The following is a 14,915-nucleotide window of genomic DNA, read 5'->3' on the forward strand; positions in this document are numbered from 1 at the left end:
TGTTCAATAAATAAAACAAATAACACATACAATTTTGTTCTGAATCAAACCACCATCTATGACCACACTTGAGGTAGGATTGCAATTTGGGGTACAGAGAGAGATCCTAGTTTCCTTCCTTGTCACCAACAAAAGTCCAATCAGAATTGAATTCAGTTGTACTGATTTCTAATCTCACCTGCCATGGGATCCGCTCCAGGGGACAGTACGAAGATCAAGGGGGCGCAGCAATTGGAGTCATTGTAACTTCCAACTAGATCGAAGGTTGGGGGTTCAATGTAGGTCCTCCCCATCTTCTCCATGATGAATTGTTGGGTGGCTGGGATAATTTTATCCGGTCGCAAACACCGGAGCACCACCATGCGGTCAAGACCCCTCAGCTTATTCCACCCGCCAGGGAACGCTTCTTCATGAGGCTTAGCAGAATCATAAATTGCTTTCCAGGCCGGGAGGTGGGACTCAAAGTGATCCATCAAGTGGGTGAGGTTTTCAAGGCCTGAAGCACGGACAATCTCAGCCCAAGCTTTGTCACTCAGCCACTCTGAGGCGGGGTTAGGGTAGGGGTTCTCCAGGGCCACCCCTCCGGTCAATAAGAAACGCCAGACTTCATCATCTACTTCGTTCTTCCCTTTCAAAATCCCGATAGTCAGAAGGAGGGAGAAAAGTAGCTTGTCTTTTTCAAACAAGGACCGGCAGACATTATTGTAGGTGCTCACGGTGAAGTGATCAATAATGTGTTCAATTCTTTCCTCCAAGATATCGCTTTTTTTGCTGTTGGCGAGCGACTGGACATAGAGGTTAATGAACCATATCAAGGAATACTGGTACATGGGCTCAATGTGGGCCAGGTCAGAAATGCAGAAGAAGACTGTGGCAGAATGGACAGCCACAGGCTTGTACCCCATCCGAGTAGCATCAATTTCCATCTCAGTTATGGTAGCAATTTCTTGTTTCTCAGAGATTTCTTCAGACAGCTCCTTGGAGGAGGAGAGAACTTTGATTGCTGTCTCGTCTTCTAAGATGTTTCCTTCTGACTTGGAGAGGACTTCCAGGATTTTATCTTCAATTTCCTTCAGCTGCTTCTTGTTAGCTGCACTCTCAACAATCAGCTTATTCTTCTTTTCTTCCAGTTCCGGTTTTTCTTTGGCGGCCACGATTCCCAGAAGCTGGTCTTGAAGTCCAAGAGGCGTAATCATGAAATTGAGCAGGCAAACCTTCACCGCCACTTCAGGGAGGTAATGAGGGTTCCTCAAACGAGTCGTGATGTAAAACCGGAAGTCTCTGGAGAATTCGATAATGTTTTCTCCAAGTCTCATATACTCGACTCCCTGCTGCTTGAACGTTGTCTTCAGCAGAACGGGCTCCAGGAAAGCGTCCAGTTCCTCGCCGATGTTTTCAAGGAGGACCGGTGTTCCAAACTGGATCGCGTTCTCCAAGGACCTGACGTAATTGGTGTCGGATAATTTGATGACTGAGAATTTGTTGCCCTTTTCCATATTTTTGACCCATTTGTTGGCTTGCCCTTGAGGATCGATCATGAGAGCCCATCGCCGCGAGTTGGACACAATGATGCCGTTATCGATCGAGAAGGAATCGATAGGCAAACCTGCAATCTGCCAGGCACGGATCTTGACCGGATCCCCTAAAGTATTACTCAGGCTGAAATCATTTGAGCAAGGGATATCTTTCTCCTTGCATAAGGCCAGCCACTTCTGCTGACATTCCTGGCGGTAATCCACGGTGAAGGCCCCCAGATAAGCCACCGTCCCCGAAGACAGCAAGACGTCACCCGTCAGATCCGTGTAGCGGATCCCCAGCAGGCGAGCAGCTTCAGTCCACCTCTCCTTCTCGCCTCCTAATCCGCTGATCAGTTTCTCGGCTCGTACCAGCTTCTGGGAGCATATCTCAATGTTGTCCTCAAGCTCTTTCTTCCGGTTATTCATCTCTTCAAACTCATCATTCAGAGCTTGGAGACGGTCCATCAAGGTCCTGAGCTCCGCACGCTTCGTGTTGAGTTTCTGCATCTGAATGTCAAGCAAGCCCTCGGCCTCTCGGAGACGTTCCCGCTTGGGGGCAACGACCTTGGCGACCCGGTCATAGACTTCCATGGCCCTCACCCATTTACATAAGCCTTCGCAGGCCGAAGAGACATTTTTTATGACGGCAGGCTGGAAATCGGGATGGTTGATAAACCTCTCTCTGATTCTCTTCATTACAACTGCGGGAATGTTATCTTTGTCGTATGTCTTCAAGCCCTCAAGGAATTTCAGATCACCCAGGACCTTTTTAGAACTTCCCCAATAGTCTTCAATCATTTTACCTGCATTTCACAACAGAACACATAAACATGCACGTGTTTAATACTAGACAACCTGTGCACCATTGGGTTATTGTTACAGAGATATTTCCTTTCCTAAACAGAGAAAGAGAATGACCACAGGTGGGCGAAAAAGCAGGGGAAGCGGGATGATTTCTGACTTCCTGTTGCCTTCCCCATTCCTTCTGGGAATCTTGCAGGGAGCATCAGAGATCTTATTTCCATCCTTCCCTCCTTCTCCTCCTTCTTCCCTTCCCTTCCCTAGCCCTCTCTTCCCAGCAGTCAGGTAAGTGACTGCTGCTGGATGGGAGAGGGAGCAAGGGATTATGAGATTGGCTGGGAAACTGTCACAGAACATTGAAAATGAAGATCACATAACCGCAGCAGCAGCCAGTAGCATCGAATTAGCCACAGCTTTCCATATTTCGTCCCCTCCAAAGCCATGGGTCCCAGATGCTGTAAGTTAGCCCATTTGAGCTACCCTGGCTCAAAAATTATTTCAAAAATTATTGCCCTGTGATACACTGTTTCACCCAATTAACAATAGTTTTAGTAGTATATAAATGTTGAACAAGATAAGGGAAATCTGTAGAGCATCTAATACAGGAAATAAGTCTTCGGCTTTCTTTGAAAGGATGCTTCAGCAGTCAGCAATTTCTTAAAATGAAGGCGATAATTGGAGATAATGATAACCCAAGAGCAGCAAAATGATTATATTCTACCACTCGGTAATATTACTCCAGCAATACAAAAGTTGTCATTTTGCAAAATCATCATCATTATCATTCTTGTTATTACCACTTCCAGATGGATCTGGCTTCCTTTCTGGTTTTATCCCTTTCATGACACAAATGCTCTCCATGACGAGTTTGACAGGCCCCGGGGGATTCTGCATGGATTTGACGAGAGAAATATCTGCAGGGTTCAAGGTGTCCAGAGCTGAAAGGGCAGCCTCAAGAGCTGGCATGGCCTCTGCCAGGTCCCCCTCGCATTCTTCCTGCAATCACATACAAGAGCCACCATGCTCAGACACCCTTTTACATGGTGCATTGTGCAGTCAACATTAAGAGAATAACCAAGTTGGAAGGGATCCTGACCATTTTTACCGCAACCTTCTGATGGGAATGGACGATAAGAACCCTCGCCCCAAAAACGTGAAGCTGACCAAAACCAATCTCTTCCCAGAAAGAGGTGAGTCTAGATAAAACCCATTATTTAAAAAAAGGGATTTAGCTGGAAAAGACCTCAACTGCTCAGACTGGGAAGGAATCACATTGCAGTTCAGAATAACAGAGTTGGATGGGATCTTGGTGGTCTTCTAGTCCAACCCCCTACTCAAACAGGAAGCCCTATTCCATTCCAGACAAATGGCTGTCTAGTCTCTTCTTAAAAACTTCCAGTGTTGGAGCATTCACAACTTCTAGAGGCAGGTTGTTCCACTGATCAATTGTTCTCACTGTCAGGAAATTCCTTAGTTCTAGGTTGCTTCTCTCCTTGATTAAATTCCATCCACTGCTTCTTGTCCGGCCTTCTGGTGCTTTGGAGAATAGGTTGATCCCCTCTTCTTTGTGGCAGACCCTCAAATAAGACTGCTATCCTGTCATCCCGGTCCTTCTTTTCATTAAGCATTGCTCCATGTTAAGCCAGAATCATCATGAGCAAAACATGTATCAAAACACTGGATTTATACATCTCCAACTTGTTAACTTCATAGATCCAGTCTTCTAGCTTTCTTAGACAAAGAGTTTGCTATGTCTTCTTTCCAAGAAAGCAAGGTAATATTATTAACCAGCGCCTACTCTGCTTAGCTTTTTAAGATCAATTATAGTTAATTCGGTGCTGCCACCTAGCTGTATTGTGGTTTATAATCCAGAGTTTACAGGCAGTCCTCGCTTACAGACCATTCATTCAGTGATTGTTCAAAGAGACGACGGTGCCGAAAAAGTAGGTTTACAAACAACACAGGGTCCCTGCAGTCACGATCTCAACCTGGGCATTTGGCACTTACGACTTGTGATTCGCTTAATGACAGCAATCAGGGCTACCCCAACTGCCATTGTTAAGTCAGCACAGTCATGGGCGTTTCACTTTATGACTATGTCATTTAGCGACAGAGCTGCCAGTCCCAGCTGCAGTTGGTAAGTGGGGACAACTTTTACATGCATTAGGTACAAGCCTGGCTAACTGATTCAATAAATATTGCTTCAAGAAACCATGATTTCTTTGTTGCATTGTGGGAAGAACGGTGCTCTGATGGGGCACCGATATCCAGAAGAAATTACCTTTATCCCCTGGGCCACAGCCGCGGCTTCGTTGGCCTCTTGTTCATCCGCAGCCACCAGCTCCTTCTTGGCGTCGACCTCGGCCGTTTCCTTCTCGATGTGAAGCATCATTTTCTCGGTCTCTGCCGAGGTTTCAATCAGCTGAGGCTGCAGGGCCGTGAGCTCTACCTGCATGACTGCAACCTGCAAGAGATCACCCGGGGAAGAAGACCAAGCTGAATACAATAAAGTAGGACTTTTCAACCGTGGCTACTTGAAGATATGAGGACTTCAATGCCCAGAATTACAGATTTCAATGTTGCCTTGTCTATTACATATTCAGTCAGTTTTACTGCATAGATAGATGGTAGATAGGCAGGCAGGCAGGCAGGCAGATAGATTATGGATGGATAGATAAATAAGGGATGGATGGATGGACGGACAGTCAGACAGATATTGACAGATAGATTATGGATGGATGGATAGATGATAAATGATGGATGGATGGATGGATAGGTGGGCAGTCAGACACAGATATTGACAGATAGATGATGGATGGATGGATGGATATGGATGGTTAGATGATAAATGATGGATGGATGGATGGACAGTCAGACAGACACTGACAGACAGATAATGGATGGATAGATAAATGATGGATGGATGGACAAACGGACAGTCAGACAGACAGATAGATAATGGATGGATAGATGGATATGGATGGATGGACGGACAGATAAATAATGGATGGATAAATAATGGACGGATGATGGATAGATAGACAGACAGATGTTAAAGGATGGATCGGTCCATGGATAATTGGGGGCAGTCTTGGGCATGGAGGCTATTCGGTGCTATTTGGGGATGGGGGACTTGAGCTTCAAACACAGCTGCACCGAGCCAGCTTGTGAAAGGGATGTGAAGCAAACAGGCTAGACTTTATTCCTAATTTATAATCCTCATTTCCTTAGACCAAATGAATCACAATCCTAGCTCACAATAAGCTGTCCTTCCCGATTCCTTTGACCTGCTTACAGGAAGAATGAAAAGTGGGAGGAAACTGGCTAGGTAGCCAGAGTAAGCCACAAATCCTGGCTTCTGACAAAAACTACCATTAACTCTTCCTTTCCTTGTAATCCAAGCCCCAACGTACTTGGGAAGCTGCAAAGTCGAGTTTCTGAAGGCCCACGAGGTAGCGGTTCCTCATCATGTCCACTTCGTGCCGCTTGGCATTGAGTAGGGTCTTGAAAGTCAGGATTAATTCCAAGTAGGATGTGGGAGTGACATAATTGTGCCTTCGAAGAATGTTGTAAAAACTGACCGAGAGTTCCCTTACGCTCTCTTGAAAATACTTGCACATGAAGACAACCCTACAGGAAAACACTGACAGGTTAGACATAGTTAATGGGATCGTGGGGGTAAAAAAAAAAATCAGATTTTGTCGGTGAAAATGAGGAAAAGAGGAAGGGAAAGGGAAAACAATTCTATAGACATTTTATAACATACGATTTTCTTATTTCATCCTCCAACTTGACATCTTCTAAGAATTTGTTGGCAACCATTTCCAGAGCATCTGTGGGCCATCTCTGGAACCAATCAATAGTGCAGCAATTGATCAGTGAGGGGAACATCCGTAAACGATTCCGGAATGCATCTCCAATGGGGCTCATTGCTGAAAAAGAGATGATCATCCTTCTTCAGATCTCCTGAATCCACTGTTAGCCTGTTTCTTGATCTAGTTGACTGAAGGTGTTGGATCACAACCCCTCCCCTCCCCAACTCCCACAGCCAACCTGGTCACATTTACAGAAATTAGGCTGAAAAAGGAACAGGCTTCATAACTAAGGAAGCCATGGTTGAACTTAGCCAACATTTGTCATGTTGACAAATACAACCAAGGCATTTTTCCCCCCACAATGTGTTCACCAAACAGATTTACCCATATCTAAGTATCATTTTAGCTTTGTACACTCAATTAAAAATTGATGTATCCTCTCTAAATGTAGGGTATTTTTTTCTTGAGATGCTGAATCAAAAGGGTCTAAACCTAGACATACTTAGTAGGTTTTTGTTGAGATGCCCTAGAATTAACCTAGAACGTGTAGATTTTTCTTGAGATGCTGAACTAAAAGGCTCCAGACCTCGACATATCTAGAACCATGTGTAGTTTTTTCTTGAATCCAAAGGCCCTAGAACTAGCCATACCTAGAACAATGTGTAGATTTTTCTTCACACGCTCAATGAAAAAGTTGTACATGGCCAAAGGTGTGGCTTCAATTTTTCTCCCTTCCGTCCTCGCCGCACTCTGCATTTTCTCCACAATGTCCGCCTTCTCGTCTGCGGCAAAAATGTTAGGCACATCCCCCGTGTTCAGAAGCATGTTGATGTCCTCCACGAAAGACTCGTCTTTGATTTGGTTGTCGCAAAACAAGAAGACCGTGCTCTTGTTGGCCACCCCCGATTGCAACATGACCTTCTTAATGTCCTCTCGCCATTCATTCATGGTGTAGAACTTGGTGATCTCAATCATGAAGAGCTCGTAGGAGTTCATGAAGGTGCCCAGCTTGGTGGCACTCTGCCGGCCACTCCCACCGATGCCCACCAGCAGCAGATGGCCATTGTCTTGCTTCAGGACGCGACAGATGCGGGAAATGTGCTCAATGGCAAATTTAAACATGACCAAAGGCATGGGTGCCTTGCTGATGTTGTTGAATTCCTCCAGGTAGTACTCCATGACCGATGTTAGCTTCTTCAAGTCTGTGATCTCATCGTATATCTTCTTATCACTAGATGGCTTGAAATAGTCTCCAAAAAAGAGACTCCGGATGTTATTGTCTGTGATTTTGCCAGTACGGGACAAATGGCTTAATACCTGGGGAAGAGGCAGAAGAGGATCCTAGATCAATAGGGCATTCGTGGTCGTAAGTCAAGGGCTATGCATTATTTTTACATTGCCTCCTAGAGCAGGGATCTTCAAACTTGGCCCTTTTATGACTTGTGGACTTCAACTCCCAGAATTTCTCAGCCAGCACACACTGGCTGAAGAATCCTGGGAGTTGAAGTCCACAAGTCATAAAAGGGCCAAGTTTGAAGACCCCTGTCCTAGAGTCTTAGCAAATGGACGGGCTACACCACAGAGTGAATCAATACATCTCTACATTTCCTTCTCTCTGTCGGACTCTGCAAAGCAAGCCACATAACTGGGAGTGCAATAATGAGGGCTTGTCACTGTCCCCCTCAGCACAGCCACCCCAATAACAGCTGTCTCTTTTTAAAGAGGCCCACCTTATCGACACTCTGTTTAAAACAGTCAGAGGTTGTCTCTTTCATCATATGAAAAAACACTTCTCTGTCGTCGGCATCGATCAAGCGGTCGTAAAAGACTCGATATACTTCATGTATCCAAAGCCTGATCAGTTTTTCTCCATCCTGCCGAACGAAAGGAAGAATGGGAGGGGTATTTAAAACAAAAACAACAACCTGTAAGATCAAATCAGGGACAGATTAGACAGATACAAACAGGTTTTCTTTGCTCACTTGTCAGGTGCAAATAACTGGAAGCATTTGTTGAATAAAAGAATAGAAGAGTTTCTCATTGCTTATCTACACCCAAGAATCTAGTCAACTAACAGCCAAGCTATGTTGGCACTAGAAGATAATGGTCAATGGAATTCACAAGGAGATGGACTTGGATCCATTGTAGCAACGCAATGATTTCAAACTGGTGATGTGTTTAACTGCCCTCCAACTCGGTCTGCTCTCCTACCTCATTGCTTCGATCAAGCAGAATGTCTTTAGTAAAGGTGAACAAACAGGCATTAGCTATGCAAGGCCCAAAATAATGGAAGCCATTTCCTACAGTGCCCTAAATTTCCTCTAGCCCCCAAACCACACAAGAGTAGCAAGATGCTTAGCCATCATTTTGAGGCAGGAAGGCCTAGCATTGGTTTTATGTCTGTTACAAAAAACTAAAAAAGTAAGAGGACTTACCTTGCTGTGTCTTGGGATTCTATACCACACAAGGCATATAACAAACAGAGAAGGCCAAAAGACACAAGGCAGGCTCAGAAGATGGCAAGACAGCATCAAGGACATGCAACAGCAGCATCAAATAACAACGATGGAGGCTCCGGAAGTGCAAGAACCATAACTTTGCATCTTCCTCGACACTCAAAGTGGTAAAAGAGGAGGAGGAGGAGGAGGAGGACGAGGACGAGGAGGAAGAGGGAGAGGAGAAGGAGAAGGAAAAAGAGAAGGAGAAGGAGGGGAAGAACACACCTGTAAATGTGTATGCGGGCACAGGAGCACCCCTCGAATCACACGGGAGAAATCACGTAGATTAAAGACATAGTGAGATTTCGAAGGGGTGGGGAGGAAATTCTCCATGGCCAGCTTGTAGATATTCATCGTCGCATGAACCAGCATTTTGCCAAGCCTTTCCAAAAAAAAAAAGAGCCAAAAAGAGAGGTGATTATGAGTCGGAATAATATAACGCCATGGACCCAGCAATGTAGCTTGGAAAGGAGATGTTCACCTTAAAAAGCTGGCCTCAAAGCCTTTGCCAAAATGCCAGTCGACAATGGAAGTGAAAATCTTGGTTAAAACTTCGTCGTCGAAAGAGCTGATAGAGATGATGTTCAGATGTCGCAGGAAGCGCCCTGGAAACACAAGGAGAGGACAGCATCATAGGATTGGATGCTCTGCACCTCCTTCTAGGGCAGGGGTCCTCAACCTTGGCCACTTGAAGACTTGTGGACTTCAACTCCCAGAATTCCTCAACCAGCAATCCTATGATTCTATGTTCCAAGAGCGATTCTGTAGGGAGGTCTGCAGAGTAGGGCCGAAATCAAGAGAGTATCCCTCTTTCCCTTACAGGGTTGTAGTTGTGGAAAAATAGGGAGTAGTGTGTACGTTCGCTGCCTTGAGTTGTTTATAAAAAATAAAGGTGGGATTTAAAAACAAATCAAAATTAAAAAATGCGCCTGTCTCCTTTCTTGGGATTCTCATTTTGGCTAGAAATCCAGCCATTAACTAAATTTGCTATTAGAACATAGAATAAGAGGGTTGGAAGGGACCTTGAAGGTCTTCTAGTCCAACCCTATTAGACCAACCACGTCTTCTTGAGTTGAAGCACACTCCCTACCTGTAATATCGTTTCTTCCACCACCGGGAGGACCCATGGCTGAAAGGAAGAGGACGTCCACTATATCCAACCTTGTGGTATCTTTCTTATCGTACCAGTGGCCGTGATTGATCCACTGCCGAAGGAGTTCAATCGGGGGCTGAGCCCCATATATTTCCTTGGCTGGCATGTTTAAATCATCTAGGAAAAACACAGTTGCGCTTGAGACAGCCGGGAAAACCTAGATATTATTTTCACGGCTGTAGGAAGAAGGTTGATAACATTGAGGTAAAACACAGAGAGGTTTTAGACCGGTTTAGGAAGGATATTGATTTATCAGTTTACTGTATATTGATACATTTGATCAATGTATTTATTGAAACAGAGCAGATTAATAGAAGAGTTTCCACCCCATTGTATACATGTTCCTTCCTTAGCTAATTTCTGTTCATTCTGAACGTTAACATTTTTCGTTTTAAGATTTTTAAGGTTTTACTTTGCTGTAAGCCACTCAAGAGTCCCTTGATAGCAAGACCAGCAGCATATAAATCCAATAAATAAATAATACATTTTAGATTTAAAAAAAAAAAGATGTCTAAAAACCCGGAAGACTGCATTTTGGGATTTATATTCTTCGCCACTTGATTAACACACGTTTGAAATATTTTAGGTTTTCATACCAGTGACCCAGATCTATTATGTATGATTTTTTTTTCAGCTCAGCTGTGACTTATAGCTTAGCACGGGGGTAGGCAACCTTGGCTCTTTTATGACTCATGGACTTCAACTCCCAGAATTCCTGAGCCAGCATGGCTCAGCTTGCAAACCTCTCCCTTTCCCCTCAGCATGGCTGGCTCAGGAATTCTGGGAGTTGAAGTCCACGAGTCATAAAAGAGCCAAGGTTGCCTACCCCTGGCTTAGCACAATGGCTGAATTCAGCCACTGACTTCTGCAAGCCGTGGTTTATAGTTTATACAATCCAGACTTTGCCAACCATGGTTGAAACCAAACACAGGAAGAAGGTGTGCATCCAGAAAGTCCCCAATCTCAAAGAAACAATAAATGAGGTCAAGCTTTTTCTCTCACCTACGAAGACGATAGCTTTTTTCCCTAAGCTGGGGCCAAAGAGTCCTTTCCGTCTTCTGTCCAGCTTCGACATGATAATATCCTGGGTTTGATTGGCGGAAGTCCTGGCAGAGAAGTTGACGACGTTTGGGACATATTTGGCCTTGGGAAGTTGGATCAGGAAGCTGTTGGTGATGGCTGACTTCCCTGTCCCAGTGGGTCCCACAAACAGCAGAGGGATCTCGTGCTCCACATAGGTTTTGAGGAAAAAGGACTGTCGGGCAGTTTCCGTGGTGGGGATAATCAACTCGGATACCTGTTATGAAGAGTTGGGTGAGAACTCAGGAGAAAGTTCTCCCACGTTTGTCATCTAATTCCAAAGCAAGGGCATGAAGGATTACAGTAGGGGTCTTCAAACTTGGCAATGTTAAAACTTGTGGACTTCAACTCCCAGAATTCCTCAACCAGATAGGGCTGGCTGAGGAATTCTGGGAATTGAAGTCCACAAGTCTTCAAGTTGCCAAGTTTGAAGACCCCTGGATTACAGGGTCTTTTCAGAACTTAGTTGGCCTCATGCATTGCAAAGCCACAAATATTTCACTCGTGGCTTATTCAATAAACCACAATCAAGCCTAAGATGGCTTAATGTCTAAGGAGATTCTCTCAATCACCCGTAGAGAACTGAAGAAGCTTCTTGGACAAGAAGCAAAACATTTCCAAGGGGAAAAAAAACAAAAATCAAGGAAGTCCAGTTGCCTTTTGGAAAAACACCTTTGGGACGAAGATGGCTTAAGGTACTAGTGGGATGGAGCGAGCAGGAAAAAAGTGCAGATGGGCTGAGTGTGGTGGAATGTAGCCTGGATTCCCAGGAGAGAAGAGCAGCAGAGGACCAAGAGACAGCGAAGTTTAGATAGTCTGGTCGTGAGAAAGAGAGTTAAGATGGCTGCTCTGTAATAGTTCACAGAGTATGTATTTTACGGTGCTAATAGTCATGCTTCAGTTTGGCAAGATTCTGTCTGTAGGTGAAGAACAATAAGGGAAACTGCTCAGAAGTAATTCTATATGTCTTTCTTGGGTTCTTGGGGCCTGACTCCGAGTCATTTCATCCCTAGGGGACATGATTCAGGTTACACTTCCAAAGGCACTTATTTCAGCAGGGTCCACGCCAACCTATATATGCACTCCCTGCCTTTGCATTTAATTGGATGCAGACTCCCTCAGAAAAAGGAAAGGGATCCCAGGCACTCTCATCTCCCCCCCCCCAATAGTCACCCAGCACTTCATTGGTTTATACCAACATTAAGATCCTTGCAAGAGTGAAAACATATTCCTTTTCCATTGCTCTCCCCAACTCACTCTCCTCTTAAGATTGTGAACTTTTTAGGTTGCAAACCTGAGAGCAGGAACCGATTATTTCCACTGATTTATATTATAAGTCAGGCTGGGAAGCTTTCTGGATGAAGAGCAAATGCATTCGTCACTTAAATAAACAGCATTTCCTGATCACGCTGACAAACAAGCAGAACCCTTTTACCTTTGCGCCAGTAGGAATTGCTTGCTCCTCCTTTGTGATATAATCGATCCAGGTGTTCCACTGTCCGCTGGCTTGTTTATGAAAATAAAAGTCATACACAGACCCTAATGGTGAAGAAGGGAATAAAAGGTATTTAAGAAGTGGAAGTTTTTAAGAAGAGATTGGACTTTCATTGTCTGGAATGGTATAGGGTCTCCTGCTTGAGCAGGGGGTTGGGCTAGAAGACCTTCAAGGTCCCTTCCAGCTCTATTCTGATTGATTGGGTGACATGATAGCAGTCTTCCAATATCTCAGGGGCTGCCCCAAAGAAGAGGGAGCCAAGCTTTCCTCCAAAGCACCTGAAGGTCGGACAAGAAGCAACGGATGGAAACTCATCAAGAAGAGAAGCAACCTAGAACTAAGAAGGAATTTCCTGACAGTTAGAACAATAAACCAGTGGAACAGCCTGCCTCCAGAAGTTGTGGGTGCTCCATCACTGGAGATTTTCAAGAAGAGACTGGACAGCCATTTGTCTGGAATGGTCTAGGGTCTCCTGCTTGAGCAGGGGGTTGGACTAGAAGACCTCCAAGGTCCCATCCAACCCCGTTATTCTGAACTGCAATATGCTTCCTTCCCAGTCTGAGCAGTTGAGGTGTTTTCCAACTAAATCCCTTTTTTAAAAAAATAATGGCTTTTCTAGACTCACCTCTTTCTGGAAAGAGGTTGGTTTTGGTCAGCTTCACACTTTTGGGGCGAGGGTGCTCATCCTCCATTCCCATCAGAAGGTTGCGGTAAAAGTGGTCAAATTTCTTCCGCCCTTCGGCATTCACTGTGCTCCCGATAGTCCAGACCAGAGAGAAGAGGAAGAGGCCTTGGAGCCACAAGGTGATCTGCTGGCTGGACATGGCCTCTCCTGGTTCCTCCTCGTTGGACTCCCTGATTTCATCTGCACCAAAGAAGAAAAGATGAACCCAAAAAAAGAACAGCAAAGTAGGAGATGAGAGGAAGGAAACCACACGCTTCCAGCATACATAGATTCCCCATTTCTGCACAGAGGAATTCTGGGAGTTGAAGTCTCTTAACATCTCTTAAAAGTTACCAGGTGCTGAGAAACACTGACTTAGCACGTTAGGGCCCCAAAGGCCAATGCAGCATCCTTGGGTGGCCCTTCTTGCTTTCAAAGCTGTCATGCAATTAGCCAGTTTGGTCTAGTGGTTAGCAACTAGGCAACAGTGAGTTGTAGTCCTGCCTTAGCCATGAAAGCCAGCTGGCTGATTTGGGGCCAGTCACCAGGAGTTGTTGAGTTCTGGTCCTGCTTTAGACATGCAAGCCAGCTGGGTAACCTTGGGCTAATCACCAGGCAATGGAAATTCTAGTCCCACCTTAGCCATGAAAGCAACAGATGGAAACTAACCAAGGAGAGAAGCAACCTAGAACAAAGGAGAAATTTCCTGACAGTTAGAACAATTAACCAGTGGAACAACCTGGAACAATTAAATAAATAAATAAATCATTAAAACAAATTATTTGGTTTCGCGATGCCGCTAGGCAACAAACGACACCTTACCGAGCAAGGAATCAAACAAAGTCATCATAGTGTGGGTCAAATGGATAGGAGAGGTCTGAACCAGGACTTTGCAGTGGTGGCGAATAAATTCCAACGAGGGCTGAACGAGCCACATAAAAAGATCGTCAACCTGGAGGAAGCAAACCGGCGGAGAGATTGGCCGAAGGGCAGGACCTGTCACGTTTATCCTGAACAGGTAATCAAACTCTCCTGCAGCTGAGAAGAGGATGAGAAGAGTCTGGCGCAGCAGGCTGAGGGGATCTGAGATGTAAGGTTGGACGAACACAAGAAACCTGTCTAGGTTTAAGGACTCAGGAATTCTGGGAGTTGAAGTCCACAAGTCATAAAAGAGCCAAGGTTGCCTACCCCTGCTCTAAACTTTCCCAGGGTTTATAAATATGACCAAGTTTCAAAGGGCTTTGGAGCTACACCTGTGAGATTCCCTCACCTAACCAAACCCCCAACCTTGGGACGCTTCAGGCATTTTTAAATAATTTGATCACAAGGTGCCACTGGCACAAAAATTGTATGGTACTGTTGAAAACTTTCCAAACCATTAAAGGTTCTAGATCAGAGCTCTCCAACCTGTCCGGCTTGGCAGCCCGGAAGGGAGGAGCACGGAAATGGGCATGCACGCAGCCCGCACACAGCGGTGGTGCTAGTGTGCACCCGTGCAAGTGGGCCCCTGGCACCTGCGTGCATGCGCAAACAGGCCACTGACGCCTGCGTGATGCTGGTGGCAGTGGTAGCGCCCTGCCTGTGCAAACGGGAGCAGTAGTGCCCGCACGGCAGCGCTACCGCGAGTAGGGGGCCTCGCCAGCTATTCCTGTGGCCTGGTGGCTGAGAGGCCATGGCCCAGTATCGGGCCACAGACCATATGTTGGGAACCCCTGTTCTACATTAGAAAGAGAAGCACACTGTAGTTACTTCTCAAAATAGTTATTGAAAGTCTGCAAGTTATTGGCATGGTTGAAGTAATAAGCAATCACTTCCACGGTTCCCAAGTGATCTTGGGAACTCAACAAGTGACTCACAAGAATCCTTTCACAAACAAATAAATAACAAATGAA

At 45.2% G+C, this 14,915-nt stretch overlaps 1 protein-coding gene across 5 annotated transcripts in view; it reads right to left on the minus strand.

Annotated features, from left to right (window-relative positions):
* Window positions 1-14,915, minus strand: part of DNAH3 (dynein axonemal heavy chain 3) — a 67,111-nt gene that overhangs the window by 10,629 nt on the left and 41,567 nt on the right. For all 5 annotated transcript variants that reach the window (XR_005558735.1, XM_039360332.1, XM_039360331.1 and 2 more), the window contains 14 exons: window positions 13,846-13,975; window positions 12,985-13,224; window positions 12,300-12,403; window positions 10,787-11,081; window positions 9,722-9,901; window positions 9,113-9,236; window positions 8,857-9,013; window positions 7,864-8,007; window positions 6,784-7,450; window positions 6,085-6,250; window positions 5,732-5,948; window positions 4,600-4,782; window positions 3,116-3,314; window positions 179-2,320 (listed from right to left, as the gene is read on the minus strand). Coding sequence is in view for 4 of the 5 variants with exons in the window: in XM_039360332.1 (XP_039216266.1) it covers window positions 179-2,320; window positions 3,116-3,314; window positions 4,600-4,782; window positions 5,732-5,948; window positions 6,085-6,250; window positions 6,784-7,450; window positions 7,864-8,007; window positions 8,857-9,013; window positions 9,113-9,236; window positions 9,722-9,901; window positions 10,787-11,081; window positions 12,300-12,403; window positions 12,985-13,224; window positions 13,846-13,975 (4,948 nt within the window). In the remaining variant the exon portion in view is untranslated. The remainder of the gene's footprint in view (window positions 1-178; window positions 2,321-3,115; window positions 3,315-4,599; window positions 4,783-5,731; window positions 5,949-6,084; window positions 6,251-6,783; window positions 7,451-7,863; window positions 8,008-8,856; window positions 9,014-9,112; window positions 9,237-9,721; window positions 9,902-10,786; window positions 11,082-12,299; window positions 12,404-12,984; window positions 13,225-13,845; window positions 13,976-14,915) is intronic.

This window comes from Crotalus tigris, unplaced genomic scaffold (assembly GCF_016545835.1).
Source record: "Crotalus tigris isolate CLP2741 ecotype Arizona unplaced genomic scaffold, ASM1654583v1 scf7180000019173.45859301935:6455823, whole genome shotgun sequence".
Classification (NCBI taxonomy): Eukaryota; Metazoa; Chordata; class Lepidosauria; order Squamata; family Viperidae; genus Crotalus; species Crotalus tigris.